General features: G+C 48.0%; 1 protein-coding gene across 1 annotated transcript in view; it reads left to right on the top strand.

The window, feature by feature from the left end:
• Positions 1-17,004, top strand: part of LOC127617495 (collagen alpha-1(XIX) chain) — a 177,726-nt gene that overhangs the window by 53,840 nt on the left and 106,882 nt on the right. Inside the window, exon 9 of the mRNA XM_052089471.1 lies at positions 16,557-16,592. Coding sequence (XP_051945431.1) covers positions 16,557-16,592 — 36 coding nt within the window. The remainder of the gene's footprint in view (positions 1-16,556; positions 16,593-17,004) is intronic.

Raw genomic sequence — 17,004 nt, 5'->3', positions numbered from 1 at the left:
ACAACCAAAACAAAATGATAGAAAATACCCATTTGAATATATCTTAGGATGTAACCTACACAGTTTGTGTTATTCATTATATGTTGTTTTAATATTGGTTTCACGTATGCTAAGATATTAAATCATTCGTGTGACTGCATGTACCATCCTGAAGGCCATGCATCCCTTCATTTCAGCATGGATACATGCACTGTTGCAGCCCTAATATATACTGCATATACTCATAGAAAGGCATGATTGTCGCTGATATTTACGCATGTTTCAAATGTGGTTAATTCTTAGCGAATGGTGCCATTTTTGCCTTAGAATCTTAGATGTTTTACTAGGGTTATAACCACCATAGACATTGAGGGATCAGGTGCCCCTTACGATTGGAGATTTTTAACTATTAGTCCCAATCCGAAATATGTGGTAATGCCTTGTAAAATACCAATAGTTATTTGTAGGGCTGTCAAACGATTAATTTTTTTAATCGCAATTAATCGCAGAAGCTTCATAGTTAACTGCGATTAATCGCGGTTTGAATTGCACATGTAAAATTCTGTTATTTTGCATATCAAGGCAGTTCTAAGCCCATAATGTAGTATATCTTACCAGAGTTTTCATTGGGAATCAAAAGAACACATACAATTTCCTTTTTGACATTTTTTTATTAAAAAAAAAAGTGCAATGTAGACCAACTTCCAAATATTAGGAGGAATAAAGTAATGCAGTGCTTACTTTGAGAGATTACATTTATCAGGCCACTCTGTGTTTCAAGCTTTTCGATCTTCTTCAGTTCTGCATTAGTCAGCATGGCTGGTGTGCCTCTTTGTTGATGGAGTTCAAGTGTAGCCTTGACAAGGTCCTTGTTTCTTCATCTTGGATGAGGGGCTCCTGTGGCTGTCCCAACTCCTCTTGTTGTGCTCGCAATTCAGCTGCATTTACTGGACTATGCTTAAAATGTCCAACCAATTTGCGGCATTTTGCCAAGACATTCTCAAGACCACTGTCACAGAGTGACATTGTGATCGATCTCTGTAAACTGTGCGCAACGCACGGCATGTGCTCGTATGGCAGGAGTCTTGCTGCTGCTGTCATATTACGGGCACTGTCGGTGCCAATTGTTGTCACCTTCCCCGCAATTTCCCACTGCTCTGCAACTTCAGAAAATTGTTCGGCACATGTTTCTGCAAAGTGCCATTCTTCTGAGTGTTTAACCGTTAAAGCAAACGAATGCAACTTCCAGTCAGCGTCTATATGGTGTGCAGTAACTCCAAGATAATTCTGGTTTCTTACTGACGTCCAATGATCCCCGGTTAATGCCACAGCATTTGCATTTCGCAGGAGATTGATTTTAGATTGTTTTTCAGCTTCATAAAGCTCCTCTATGCGAGCAACAATTGTTCCCTGCGATGGTAACGTGTAAGCCGGTTCAGAACTTGCCAACCTGATTACATCCCTGAGACACGAATCTTCTACAATGTTGACTGGTCTGCAATCAGTTGCCACCCATCTGGCGATCGCTGTGGTTAACTTATTTTCATCCAAGGGTCTGCTGCGACGCCCGCACTCAGGAATAGTTCTTTGGCGACACTGCGGCTTGCTTGGCGGGGAGGCATCAGGTGAAACACCGGGGTGTTTCGCCTGGAGGTGGTAACTTAGACTTGACATGCTCCGATGGTAGCTGAACTCCTTGAAACAAATGCTGCATTCTACCTTAGTGTTGTCAACGGAACGTGTGATTTTTTTTTAAAGTTAAACAGGCTGTTTAAAAATCCGGTCGTATTTTTTCTATCTATCACCTTTTACCGCTTCACAAACCAAAGGGGCTGACTATGGGCTAGTCTATATGGAATGATTTAACCAGACAAAAAGGCGTTCCTTGAAATGCGATTAAAAAAAATAACGCGTTATGGATTGTTTTTAACTAATCGCGATTAATGCATTAACGCTGACAGCCCTAGTTATTTGTCATTATTAACCCTTAGTCTAACCCTTAAAGTCTACTGTATGTTATTTCATCCCTCTCTTAGTAAGGAATTTATATAATTTGAGTAGAACAGAAACAACTCTGGTTAAATCATTTCATTTTCGTGTAATAAATTACACAATGTAAAAACAATAACACATGAAATTTTTCTATTTCATGTTTGTGCCAACCCTGTTGTATTCAAAATGTTTCAGTGTTGAAGATCAGTAAAGAAATGTCTAATAACTGCCTTAGCTTGCATATGCTGTATAATTGCATCATACCTTATTTTTACAGTCAGTATTCTTTTTCTAATTTTAATCGGAATGGTGATGAATGAGGACATGCATTTGCTAATATTCATTTAAAAGACATTTAAAACCATAATGCATGTTTTATTGAAATATTTATGATGCATTTCACACTCAAATCTACCAAATAATGTGGCTATGTTCAGTGCCCTCTTAATATATCCCAAGTAAGTCATGGTTACACAAATGGGGTACAAATAACGTCTCGGGTTACATGTGTAACCCTTGTTCCCTGAAAAAGGCGGAACGAGATGTTGCGCTGCTAAGCGCTACGGGGAACAGCTTTCGCTGTTCGCAGCCGAGCTGAATAATATGTGGAACACGTCAATGGACATTGACCGGAATTTATAGCCTCGGCTGATGTAATCATTAGATGCACCTGAGGCCAGGCTATAAATGGATACGTCACCAGGTGTCGTCAGATACTTCTTTTTGAAGAGCAGTCCTGGGACGTCCCAGTGCGGCAAAGCAGCGCAACATCTCGTTCCGCCTTTTTCAGGGAACAAGGGTTACACATGTAACCCGAGACGTTCCCTTTACAAAAGGCTTCACTACGATGTTGCGCTGCTAAGCGCTACAGGGAACGCAATACCCACGCCGCCGCACAGGGCTGTCCGCACCCCTACGGTTGTGCAGTGTACTCACAAAAACGCGAGAGGTCTCAGACATGAGCTTGAGATGTCGACTCAAGGGCATAAGAGCCCGGAGTAGCATAAACATCTAAACCATTAATTTTTTGATGAATGTGTGCGGAGTGGACCAGTCTGCCGCATCACAAACCTGTTCAGGCATGAGCTGAGATGTCGACTCAAGGGCATAAGAGCCCAGAGTAGCAAAGCATCTAACCCACAAAGTTCGATGAATGTGTGCTAAAAGAACCCTATTGCAACACAAACTTGTCATAAAAACTGATGAATGTGAGCGAGAGGACCAGCCTGCCGCATCACAAACTTGTTCAGGCATGAGCTGAGATGTCGACTCAAGGGCATAAGAGCCCAGAGTAGCAAAGCATCTAACCCATAAAGTTCGATGAATGTGTGCGAAGAGAACCCTATCGCAACACAAACTTGTCATAAAAACTGATGAATGTGAGCGGAGAGGACCAGCCTGCCGCATCACAAACTTGTTCAGGCATGAGCTGAGATGTCGACTCAAGGGCATAAGAGCCCAGAGTAGCAAAGCATCTAACCCATAAAGTTCGATGAATGTGTGCGAAGAGAACCCTATCGCAACACAAACTTGTCATAAAAACTGATGAATGTGAGCGGAGAGGACCAGCCTGCTGCATCACAAACTTGTTTAGGCATGGGCTGAGATGTCGACTCAAGGACATAAGAGCCCAGAGTAGCAAAGCATCTAACCCACAAAGTTCGATGAATGTGTGCGAAAAGAACCCTATTGCAACACAAACTTGTCATAAAAACTGATGAATGTGAGCGGAGAGGACCAGCCTGCCGCATCACAAACTTGTTCAGGCATGAGCTGAGATGTCGACTCAAGGGCATAAGAGCCCAGAGTAGCAAAGCATGTAACCCATAAAGTTCGATGAATGTGTGCGAAGAGAACCCTATCGCAACACAAACTTGTCATAAAAACTGATGAATGTGAGCGGAGAGGACCAGCCTGCCACATCACAAACTTGTTCAGGCATGAGCTGAGATGTCGACTCAAGGGCATAAGAGCCCAGAGTAGCAAAGCATCTAACCCATAAAGTTCGATGAATGTGTGCGAAGAGAACCCTATCGCAACACAAACTTGTCATAAAAACTGATGAATGTGAGCGGAGAGGACCAGCCTGCCGCATCACAAACTTGTTTAGGCATGGGCTGAGATGTCGACTCAAGGACATAAGAGTCCGGAGTAGCAAAGTATCTAAACCATAAAATGTGATTAGTGTGTGCGGAGAGTGCCAACCTGCCGCACCACAAACTTGTTCGGTGTCAACTCAAGGGCGTAAGAGCCAAGAGTGGCAAGAACATCCAAACTATAAAAGTTTAATGAATGTGCGTGAGAGGACCAACCTGCCGCACTACAAACTTGCTGCAGAGGGAGACCTCTAGCCAAGGCTTTAGAGGAGGAGAGCCCTCTGGAAGAGTGCGCCCTAAAACCTACTGGCGAAGCTTGAACGCCGCCTCGTAGGCCCGGGCAGTAAGGTCCCTCACCCAAAGTGACAACCCGGTCACGGCTTCAAAGTGAAGAACTGCTGCCCTGACTTTACGCCACTAGCAAATGCGGTGGACATAATTCTGAAGGGCACAGACTGGACAAAGTCTGAGTAGTCTTTAGCTGCTCCGCATTACAAACGGCAGGGAGCAGAAGGCTTAGAGAATGACTGGCCAAGGGTCGAGAAAGGCACCTTGGGCAGGTAGTCAGGGTGAGGGTGCAAAGAATGCTCTTGGTCCTACCTGGGGCAACTCAAAACAGGCCGGCAAAAGAGACAGAGCCTGTAGGTACCCAAGTCTCCTTAGAGACGTAATTGCCATATGAAAAACCATCTTGAGAGTCAGAAGTCTACCAAACGCTGACTCTAGAGGTTTTAAAAAGGGGGTCTTACCCTATGAAGAGGTCCTAGCAAGGATGCCTCTTAGAGGGCACCCCGCCCACCAAGGCGTGGCAAGCCGAAGTGGGAGCCACATAGAACCTGGCAGTGGCGAGGCAAGTGCCCGCTGACAGTTCTTTCCACAGAAAATCCAGAACTGAAGCAAACTGGCAGTTAGCTGGTTCTGTAATTTGAACTTATTAGAAGGAAACGCATGCAGGAGCATTTGTGCCATGTATGCGCCACCACGATCAGCACCCCCGAGGGGGGGGGACTGGCTGACTCGGGGAGAAGTAGAGGAGACATTGCGCTATCAACAGAGGCGAAAATGTCCTCTTCTGCCCTGTAAAATCTACCCAGATCAGTTCCAAGGGAGGGAGCCCTAGCACTTGAAATGGTCTCGATAACTTCAGGAGAAAGCCCTGTGAACCTCAGTTGGTACCCTACAGGGGCCAAGCATGAAAGGTTTCACAATTCGGGCCGGGGATGAATATGTCCCCCGAGCCTGAGAAAGAATGTCCTACCTGTTCGGAATCGCCCAAGGCGAGCCGTCGAGGAGAGATATTAACTCCGAGAACCATATCCTGTTCAGCCAGCGCAGCGCCATTAATAGGAGGCAAGACCCTTGCTGGTGAACATTGCCAAGACTCCCGGAGCAGAGAAACCGGGAAAGAAACGCATACAGACGCATTCTGGGTCATGTATGTGTCTTAACGTCCAGACCCAAGGGGCTGGGTGATTTCAGGGAGAAGTAGAGGAGACATTGCGCTATTCATAGAGGCTGAAGAGGTCCTCTTCTGCCCTAAGATCTCACCCAAACTTGTTCCAAGTGGAAAAAGCCCGGCATTTAAAAAGGTCTCGATAACCTCAGGAGAGAGCCCTGTGTCCCTCAGTTGGTACCCTTAGGGGCCAAACATGAAAGATTCCACAATTTGGGGCAGGGATGAAATATTGCCCTGTGCCTGAGACAGAAGATCCTTCCTGTTCGGCATCGCCAAAGGCAAGCCGTCGAGGGAAGAGATTAGCTCCGAGAACCAAGCCCTGTTCGGCCAGCGTGGTGCTATCAGTAAGAGGCAAAAACCCTTGCTGGCGAACTCTGGGCAACTACTACCTTAGGGTGGAGTTCTTAACTCCCCCGTTGGTATTTTCTGTCTGGACTGTAATATACGGGCATCCAGGGATATAACTGACCTGAGTGACAGGAGCTTGCCCTGGGCCCTAAGGAGAACCCAACGTGTCAGAAATACAGCTGACAAGAACGTGGGTCTCCTTGATGATTTATGTAAGAGGCTACCGCTGCATTGTCCACCCGCACCAAGACATGGCAGCCTCAGGAGGAGGTATTTCAGGGCCAGAAATACAGCCATCAACCCGAGACAGTGACTGTGACAATCGAGCTGACGACCCTCCTATCCCCTTAAGCTGGACGACCACTTAAGGCCACTACTCCGCCCATCAGGGAGGCGTCTGTCGTTAGCAGCTTGCGACAACAAGACGCACCTAGAGTGGGACCCAAGGCAGAAAACCGGGGTCTGAACCACATAGAAAGGGAACGAAGCCTGAGGCGCGTAACCCTATTTAGCCTAGGGGTTTTGGCCCTTGGAAGAATCCCCTGGCTTTTGGCCACAACAAAAACGGTCTCATGGGCAGAAGGTCCAGAGGGATCACTGTGGACGCATTCGCCCTGAGACCTGGAAATCATTGATACTGATAACAGTGCAACCTTGACCTAGCCTGACTTTGCTCAGGGTGATCTAAATGGACTCAATCCTAGCGGGAGACAGTTGTGCCCGCATTGTGATTGAACTCCATACGATGCCCCGATAGACAGTGTTCTGAGTGGGAGAGAGGACGCTTTTCTTGGCGTTGAGCCTCAACCCCAGAGAAACAGATGAGCTAAGACGATGTCCCTGTGCTGAACTGCCAGTTCCTGGAACTGCGCTTAGGATCAGCCAGTCGCCTACATAATTCAGAATGCAGATGCCCCGAGTCGCAAGGAGCCAGCGCTACATCATGCATTGTGAATGTGCGGGTAAAAATGGCTAGGCTGAGTGAAAGAACCTGACCCTGGAAGACTTCGCCCCGGAAGTGAACCTCAGGAACTTTCCATGTTGTGGCAGAACTTCTAAATGAAGTATAGAAGTGTGTCATAAGATCGATGGTGACCAGCCAAACGAGTTGTAGGGCTTGAGACACGACCGCCTTGACAGGCATCATCTTGGACTTGAACACCCACGGGTAGTTCAAGCTTTAAGATCTAAGCCAGACGCCACCCCTCACCCTCCATGGGTAACGGAAGTATTTAGTGTAATAACCTAACTCTCTCTCTGGAAGGGGAACACATACCGTGGCCCCTTTAACCAGGAGAATGAGTTTTTGTTTTTACAAAAAAGAAATCCGGTTTACGGTAGTGAGAACACGCCGTTGAAACACGGAAAACGGCGAGTGAATTAAATCCTGACGCTCTTATAAGACCCACAAAAGAATATATCCGGCAGGAGTTTCCACGCTGCCAGGATCTCTGAGATGGGTATTATATTTTAACACTTCCTGTTGAGGGGTTGTCGGGTGCTTCGTGTCCTGAATAAGATGCAGGAACAGCTGAAAACACCCAATTTTGGTGGAAGCCTCTGCAACCCGAAACACCAAGAGGTGGCGGGAATGGGGGCTTCGAGGGGGTACCGGGAGGGGTGAAGTGAAACATGCTCCGTCCCGAGGGGAGCTACCCCTAATCTAGGTGCAAGACCATCAGGGTTTCTCTTGGGTCTTGCTTCGGGCTGGCGAGGGCGGCAGACTGTCCCCAATCCCTGGGAGGAGGAGCACGACTCGCCACGCTTTGTTTTTGAGCCTCCCTTCAGTCAGGACCGAGGCGGGTCTGCGGCTTGCTCGTCAAGCGCAGAACCCACACTCAGGTCGCCCAGGGGTCAGCCTGGTACGCCTGTAAAACAGCATAGTGTGCAGAGCAGCACCAGCCTGACCTGCTGCTTGATAAGCCCTTCCCACTAAAGTGGAGGTTGTCCTACAAGGCTTTGAGGGGAGAGAGGGCTACTTAAGTGACGATGCCAAGCCCGGCGAGAGATAGCCCGCAGCGTCTCTCGACCGGGCGGCATCACTGAATACCGCCGTGCCTCAGCACCCACGACAGTCGAATACAATGACGTCGAGGGTATGTGAACATGGGAAGAAAATATATATATATTTTTTTTTTATTTTTTTTTAGGGGTTCTCCATGAGCGAAAAAGCTCTTAATGGAGGTTTATCAAAGAAGGGAAGAAACCCATGAGGCGTTCCCTTTCTTAGACTGGAAGATAAAATCTATCCCCTAATTTGGAGAGTTTGGGGGTCTCTTTATCGCGTGGCCAGACCAATCTGGCAACCGCACGAGTAACAACATCGAGCAATTCCTCCGTAGATTTTTTATCGCGGACGGAAAGCTCGGAGGCGGGAAGAGAATAGCGATCCACCTCATGATCCGAGAAGCGTCGAGATCATGTGAAGAAACAGCTGGGTTTGGGGAGAGAGTGAGAGAAACGGATCAACCCGTCTCTTGCTCCTCAGCCAAAACCATGCAAGAGCCCCACGAACGATCTTCTTTTTGAGAGTGCTGACTCCCGGAAGCAAGCGAGGCGAGCACGACGCACTCTGCCTGTTAAAGCAAATCGCAGTGCTCGCACCCGCCCTGCTGCAACGCGAGAGCAGCGTGCTCCCAAACAAACAGCAAAAACTGATGTGTGTCGTCTTCAGAGGGGAACACGCACCGTTTGTGGCTTTCAGTCATTCTCTCTTTTTTAGAAATATATATCTATATATATATATATATATAATATTTTCTAAACAGAAGAGAAAAGAGAACAAAGAATAAAGTTCACTGCACACTGTTTAACTGATTCTAACTCCTAACTGAGTAACGTCTCTGGTTACATGTGTAACCCTTGTTCCCTGAAAAAGGCGGAACGAGATGTTGCGCTGCTTTGCCGCACTGGGACGTCCCAGGAATGCTCTTCAAAAAGAAGTATCTGACGACACCTGGTGACGTATCCATTTATAGCCTGGCCTCAGGTGCATCTAATGATTACATCAGCCGAGGCTATAAATTCCGGTCAATGTCCATTGACGTGTTCCACACATTATTCAGCTCGGCTCACAGCGAAAGCTGTTCCCCGTAGCGCTTAGCAGCGCAACATCGTAGTGAAGCCTTTTGTAAAGGGAACACAGTATTTCAAGAATGGCCCATAATTAAATCAGACAAAAAAATGGCATGTGCACAAAGTCAAAATCCATATATACATATTTTAGCATCAACATCAAACTATGTTCTTCCATGAGCCTTAGATTATTTCTTACATATTTTAATGTAAAACAACATTTATGCTTCGAGTCAACACAGGCTTGTCACTAACTGTTTGAGTCACTTATCGGTTGAAGAATAGAAAGGTTTATTTAGAGATGTGATTTTTTTATACAATGTACTTGATTTACTAAAATCCTTTTAAGCACCATGACACTGACTGGACGAGGAAATATTTCTATATCCAATCATTGATCATGTTGTATATATTGCTTGTGCTGAGTGTAGTATGTGGTACATGCCACAGAAAATCAGGCACATGGAATGCCGTTCAATTTTGTGGGATGTACTACATATTTTATTGCTGGAAGTCAAAGGAACCATCTGACATATACTGTATAAGTGACAGGAAAAAACCATAACGTATGAAGACATGCAAGCAAGCAAGAAAATGAAATGCTAAATGATATGGGTTAAAGGGTTAGTTCATCCAAAATTTTTAATTCTGCTGTCTTTTATTTAAGGAAGAAAGTTATGAATGTTTGGCACTTGATAAGTAAATAATGACAGAATTTGTATTTTGGTGGCACTGTCCCATTAAATAAAAGGTTAAGATGAAGTGTGCTATTTTTGTGCCACTACCATCACCAAACGGATCTGCAAAAACTTCCATTGGGTTTACAAACAGATAGTCCCATGCCAGAATCATACCATTGGTCGAGCCAAAGTTGCTGTATTGTTCTGGGTGGACTGCTCAAACAAATAGAGCACACATTGATAGCGCCACACTTTTACACTTTAGGTGAAATCAAGCTACAAATGGCTTACTTCGCAAATTTAGTTGTAATAAGTAATAATTTATAAATTAATTTTGACGTTCCTCAGTTTGTAAAAACAAGCAAAGATCATGTTTTATTTTTTTTAAACCGTAAAGTTCAGAAAGTAATGAATTTTATATATTATATTTGTAATGGAGACTCAGGCTGGTTGGGATCCATTTGCGGTTTATTAGGCAGAGCAAACTCAAGTCGTACAGGCAGGGTAAGAAACAGGCAAACAGAGAGCAAAGAGGACAGGCAGACTCGTAACTGGAACAGGCAGAGGGTCAGGGCAGGCAGCGAACTAACGAGATCGGTAAACAGGCAGAGATAAACTAGGCAGGCGGCAAACTACAGAGGTCGGGGGTAAACAGACTAGGTTGGTACACTGGATAATCAAGACTAGAAGTAAACACACTCAGTAATGTGGCCGGGGCTAACAAGACTTCGCGAGGAAGGAATTCACAGGCACGGTTAAATAGACAGAGGTAATGAGAAGCAGCTGGGAACAATCAGGGCAGTTAGTACTCGGGCGAGTGCGATCTCCGGAGGCCAGTGAGAGAGACATCCTCATCGGTGTTCGTGACAGAGCCCCCCCCTGCGAGCGGCTCCTGACATGAGGACGCAACCTGCGCTGAGGTCTTCCCCGGGGTCGAGGGCCGGTCTCTCCGGGTTGGCTCGGTGGAACTCGGTGATGAGGTTGGGGTCGAGGATGTCATCCGTGTCTACCCAAGATCTTTCCTCCGGGCCGTACCCCTCCCAGTCTACCAGGTACTGGATTCGACCTCGGCGCCGCCTGGAGTCAAGCAGCCCTCGCACCTGGAACGCTTCCTCGCCGCCTACGACCAAGGGAGGGGGACCATGGGTCTCCTCCTCATCGGCCCTCGGGGTGTCGGCCGGTTTGAGTAGGGAGACATGGAAGGTAGGAGAAATACGGTAATCAGTGGGGAGTTGTAAACGAACGGTGACAGGATTAATCTTTCTGAGGATTTTAAAAGGTCCTACATACCTTGGGCTTAGTTTCTTGCAGGGTAGGTGGAGACGGAGGTCTCGGGTGGATAGCCAAACCCATTGGCCCGGAGCGTAGTCGGGGCCAGGTCGACGGTGACGGTCTGCCTGGACCTTGGAGCGGTTCATGACCCGTTGTAGGTGAACGTGGGCCTGGTCCCATACTGCCTCACTGCGTTGGACCCAGTCGTTCACCGCGGGAACTTCCGTGGGCTCGCCGGACCAGGGGAAAAGTGGGGGCTGATACCCCAGGACGCACTGGAAGGGGGTCAGGTTGGTGGAAGGCTTAAGCAGGGAATTCTGGGCGTATTCAGCCCATGGGAGGAACCGGCTCCAGTCCGATTGGTTCTGATGGCAGTATGTGCGTAGAAACCTGGTGATTTCCTGGTTGAGACGCACTGCCTGGCCATTGGATTGGGGATGTTACCCAGACGAGAGACTGAGGTTAACGTTTAGGAGGCGGAAGAAGGCTTTCCATACCCTGGAGGTGAACTGGGGCCCCGGTCCGAGACAATATCTTCTGGTAGTCCGTAGAGACGGAACATGTACTGAAAGAGGTGTTCGGCGGTTTCCAGGGCGGTGGGCAGCTTGGGCAGAGGGATGAGGCGACATGCCTTAGAGAAACGGTCCACGACAGTGAGTATGGTTGTGTTTCCTCGGGAATTGGGTAAGTCGGTAACAAAGTCCACTGCTATGTGGGACCAGGGATGCCGGGGTGTAGGTAGAGGCAGAAGAAGTCCGGCCGGTGGCTGCTTTGGGACCTTCGCCAAGTTGCATGGGCGACACCTCTTGACGAAGTCAGCGGTGTCCTTGGAAAGTGTCCCCCACCAAAAGCGGTTACTCAGGAGGCGCGTGGTGGCAGTGATGCCAGGGTGACCGGAGTGCGGAGCGTCATGTACCCAGTGGAGTATTCTCTCTCGGAGGCTAGGGGGCACGAATGTCCGGTCAGGTGGACACTCGGGAGGTGGCGGAGCGGTGGCATTGGCCTGGGTGATGTCGACCATGATGTCCCACTGGACGGGGGCTAGGATGAGCGTGGGGGGCACGATGGGTTCGACCATGGGTTTCAGGGGTTTGAATTCGTACTGTCGGGAGAGTGAGTCGGCCTTGGTATTCTTGGACCCTGGGAGGTAGGTAATGGTAAAATAGAATCGGGTGAAGAATAAGGCCCATCTGGCTTGTCTGGGGTTTAGGCACTTGGCTGAGCGGAGGTACTCGAGATTGCGGTGGTCAATGAGAACCTGGAACAGGTGTCTGGCCCCCTCCAGCCAGTGTCGCCACTCCTCCAGGGCGGTCTTGATGGCCAAGAGCTCGCAGTTGCCGACGTCGTAATTTTGCTCAGTGGCGGTGAGCTTACGGGAGTAGAAGGCACAGGGGAATAGTTTCAGAGGGTCGCCCTGGCGCTAGGAGAGCACGGCACCTATGCTGGTGTTGGAGGCGTCCACTTCTACTACGAAAGGGAGGTCTTGGTTGGGGTGATGCAGGATGGGTGCGGTGGTGAATCGCTCCTTGAGTTGGGCTAGGGCCTGGAGGGCTTCGGCGGACCAGTGGAGTTTAATTCTCCCCCCTTTTACCATGGCGGTGAGTGGAGAGGCGACAACGCTGAAGTTCCTGATGAACCTGCGGTAGAAGTTGGCAAAGCCTCGAAAACGTTGGAGCTCCTTCACCGTGGTGGGTTGGGGCCACTCCCGGACGGCACGTACCTTCTTGTCATCCATGGCTACCCCTTCGGGACTAATCACATACCCCAGGAAGGCTTCCGACCTCAGGTGAAACTCGCATTTCTCGGCCTTGGCGTAGAGCTGGTGCTGGATTAGGCGCTTGAGCACCGTTCTGACTTGACTGACGTGTTCCTCGATCGAGTCGGAGTAGACCAAGATGTCATCAATGTAGACTACTAGGCACCGGTTGAGCATGTCCCTGAACACGTCATTGACGAAAGACTGGAACACGGACGGGCTGTTAGACAATCCGAACGGCATAACCAGATATTCGTGGTGGCCGCAGGTGGTGGAAAAGGCGGTCTTCCACTCGTCCCCCTCCCGGATGCGAATTAGGTTGTAGGCACTCCTTAGGTCTAGCTTAGTATAGATCCTAGCGGTTCTTAGCTGTTCCAGGGCCGCGGGCACTAGGGGCAGGGGGTACTGTAACTTGACAGTGACGTCGTTCAGGCCCCGGTAATCAATACAAGGGCGGAGGGTGCCATCTTTCTTGCCCACGAAGAAGAATCCGGCTGCTGCCTTAGAAGTGGAAGGCCGGATGAATCCCTTGGTTAGCTCCTCCTCGATGTAGGACTTCATGGCCTGGGACTCGGGCTCGGACAGGGGGAAAATCCGACCTTGGGGAGGCACGGCTCCAGGTTTTAGTTCAATGGGGAAGTCACTCGGCCGGTGGGGCGGAAGAAGGGACGCCTTGGCCCTGCTGAAGGCCTCGCTCAGGTCGGCGTATTCGTGGGGTATCTGTGAGGCGACGTCGGGGTCCCTGGGGTCCCTCTGAACCTTAGTGGCCCCCAAGGTGGAGGGCACCACGGTCCTAAGACATCTAGTCGAGCATTCCCTCCCCCACTGCGTGATTTGGTTGGAGCGCCAGGAGATTCGTGGGTCGTGGAGCCTGAGCCAGGGGTAGCCGAGGACTACTGGATGGTGGGGGGGAAGTGACGACGTTAAGGCGCACAGTCTCAGTGTGCAGAACGCCCACCTGCAGGAGGACGTCGGTTGTGGTGTAGGTCACACGACCGGTGCCCAAGGGGCGGCCGTCTAGTGCCGCCACTGTTAATGGAGGAAGACAAGGCGTTAGGGGAATGTTATGCTGTTTGCAAAACCCTTTGTCAATGAAGTTTCCCGCTGCACCGGAATCTATCATGGCTTGAGTGTTCGCACTGAATGATGAATTTCTGAGCTTAACAGGCACCCCAAGACAGTCCCTGGATAGAGTAGAAGAGAGCAGTAAACTCACCCCGGGAAGCTGAGGTTCGGGTGGTCGTGTCGGGCAGGTAGCGCGGATGTGTCCGGCTAGACCGCAATACAGGCATAGACGGTTGGAAAGGCGGCGTGCTCTCTCCTCTTGAGTTAGGTGGGCTCGATCGAGTTGCATGGGTTCTGAGGTTAAGGGCTGCTGGGGTGCCGGAGCGGGCTGCAAGGTGAATCTGCCCGGTCGTCTGGAGCGGATGAGGTTATCCACACGGATGGCCAGCGAGACAAACTGATCGAGGGAAACCCCCTCATCGCGGCAGGCCAGCTCAGACTGGAGGTCCGTATTCAGCCCCTGCCGGAAGAGGAGTTTCAGGGTGCACTCGAGCCAGCCAGTTTGTGTGGCAAGCGTACGGAAAGCAAGGGCGTAATCCGCTGCCGTGCACGTTCCCTGGCGGAGCGCCAACAGCTGCTCTCCGGCGCTCTTGCCGCTCTCTGGGTGATCGAACACATCAATCAGGCTTTGCATGAATGAGTCGAATGTAAATTGCGCGAACCCCTGGTTGGTCCAGACTGCTGTCGCCCAGTCGAGTGCTCGGCCAGTAAGCACCGAGTTGACAAACAAGATCTTACTTTCATCGGTAGGGTACAGCACCGGTTGTTGCATAAGGAAAATCGAGCACTGCATGATGAAGCCCCTGCATCTAGAGGGCGTGCCGTCGAATTTCTCTGGAAGCGCCAGGCGAGTGCTGGCGGACACAAGGCTGGGCGGAGGCGCATCGGCTGTGGGCGGTGCAGCGGCTGCGGGCACAGGAGCAGGTGCCGGTGGGGGTTGGTGCGAAGCCTGGACGGTGCGCACGATCTCCTCTATGGCCGCCCGAGCTGGTGTTGTTGGGCGGCCAACTGGTTTGCTTGGGCTGAGAGTTCCTCCGACATGCGGGCAATTATCGCTGGATCGATAGCCGGCGAAGTCTTCTATAATGGAGACTCAGGCTGGTTGGGATCCATTTGCGGTTTATTAGGCAGAGCAAACTCAAGTCGTACAGGCAGGGTAAGAAACAGGCAAACAGAGAGCAAAGAGGACAGGCAGACTCGTAACTGGAACAGGCAGAGGGTCAGGGCAGGCAGCGAACTGATGAGATCGGTAAACAGGCAGAGATAAACTAGGCAGGCGGCAAACTACAGAGGTCGGGGGTAAACAGACTAGGTTGGTACACTGGATAATCAAGACTAGAAGTAAACACGCTCAGTAATGTGGCCGGGGCTAACAAGACTTCGAGGGAAAGAATTCACAGGCACGGTTAAATAGACAGAGGTATTGAGAAGCAGCTGGGTACAATCAGGGCAGTTAGTACTCGGGCGAGTGCGATCTCCGGAGGCCAGTGAGAGAGACGCCCTCATCGGTGTTCGTGACAATATTGTATATTTCAATATTTATACTAGTGCAATACCTTGCCCCATTGACTTCCATTGTATCACATTTCCAGCTTATCCTTGTAGAAACTTAAAACAGGAGTGATAGCTCATATTAAACAATGCAGAACAAGGTAAAGAACTTCCCTTTCTGAAATTTGACATACGCATACACGTGAGTAGTCCACAGGGGACTTCTTTTCAAACAATAGAGCCAATGTTATGCGCTAATTAGTTGCTATATTACCCATTGTCTTTGACATTTCTTTCACCCATATTGGATTTCTTTGTTTGCCTGCGCTTGCATGTAATTGTCAATGCTGTGTTTTCAAGCCTTGAAGTCCTAATGAGCTCCTCTGCATTACAGATTCTTTTTTTTATCTCATCTTTCAGTCAGACAGAGGGAGGGTGGGATGGAGGAAAGCCGTCAGTTTGGATTGAAACTGACAGTTGGAAAAACACGTCATGTTCCTCAAACAAACAATAACTGTGAATATCTTCAAACAGGCCATCTATAGGTGTTCACCTATTTATGTCCCTGCAAAACTTTGATGCTGAGTCTCTGTTAATGAGGATTTCAATTTAATTTATGGAAGGCTTTGTCTGTTTTCGCCAAGGTTTTTGAATGATGCTGAGGTTTCACCATGTTCTCTTAGACTTAAACTTTCTTAAACTGTTACTTCTGATCCTTAATATATGGTTACTGCCCTGCAGAGTACCAACATTTATTTGATTTTGCTAATGCAAAGACGAACTGTAAAATGTGTTATGTTTCTTTAAACCTTTTAGAGTAAGTTTGAATAGATAACTGATGAAATTCTAGTAATAACAAAACTTAATAACCTCTGATATTTCTCTTTAAAATAAAATATGTTTGTGTGAAACATATATTCAAAATGTTGCAGGATTAAATATTACGTGCTGGAAATTGAGTAAAAAAAGTGATTGCTGATTTTGGGATCAGTTTTTTCCCTCCAAAAACACAAAGATGTTTAAAAAGATAAGAGTGGCTGTCAAGCTCCATAAAAAATACAAATAATAAAAAAAAGCACCAGTAAAGTACCACACAAATAGTCCTTATAACTTGTGTGTAATATTTCAAGTCTTCTGATACTATACATTAGATTTGTGTGAGAAAAAGATTGATATTTATATATTTTATTAGCAAAAAAAAATTTATATTAAATTTATATAATTAAAAGTATATTAATATGCGTTCTTTAGTTCATTGTGTGTCTATATTTTCACAATTCTCATATTTTGCTAATGAAATGCAGCGATTTTGATTTTGATCTGAATGGATCATCTCTTTCTTGTAGGGGGAACCTGGCCTGCCAAGTCTAGAAAATCTTGCGGTGAGTATCTTACTCCACTCTAAAACAACACTGCATGTGTTTGGAATAACGAGATGGTGAAACTACTTCTTGCTGGCACAGATTTGTGGAAGTGTGCTCACGACACAAGAGTGTTGGATGACAATCTGTATCCAGTAAAAGAGGCTGGTGAGCTGAGGGCAAGTTGAGAGAAAGTAAACCTATTGAATTTTATGCCCTAGCATGCCCTATATATATATATATATATTATCTGGTTTTAACCTACTACCTCTTATAAGCGGTACACCCAAGAGCTGCCCGAGACACACCCCACCTTATAATGCAACACTAACTCATGCTGTCAACCTGAAATCAAAATCGACCCCATTTACTCTCTTAAAGGAATAGTTCTCCCACAAATGTTGAACTATGTGGATCACTAAAGCATAAGTTC

Source organism: Xyrauchen texanus, chromosome 24 (genome assembly GCF_025860055.1).
Source record: "Xyrauchen texanus isolate HMW12.3.18 chromosome 24, RBS_HiC_50CHRs, whole genome shotgun sequence".
NCBI lineage: Eukaryota > Metazoa > Chordata > Actinopteri > Cypriniformes > Catostomidae > Xyrauchen > Xyrauchen texanus.
The sequence above is the reverse complement of the archived record's forward strand: the minus strand, read 5'-3'. Positions and strand labels throughout refer to the sequence as shown.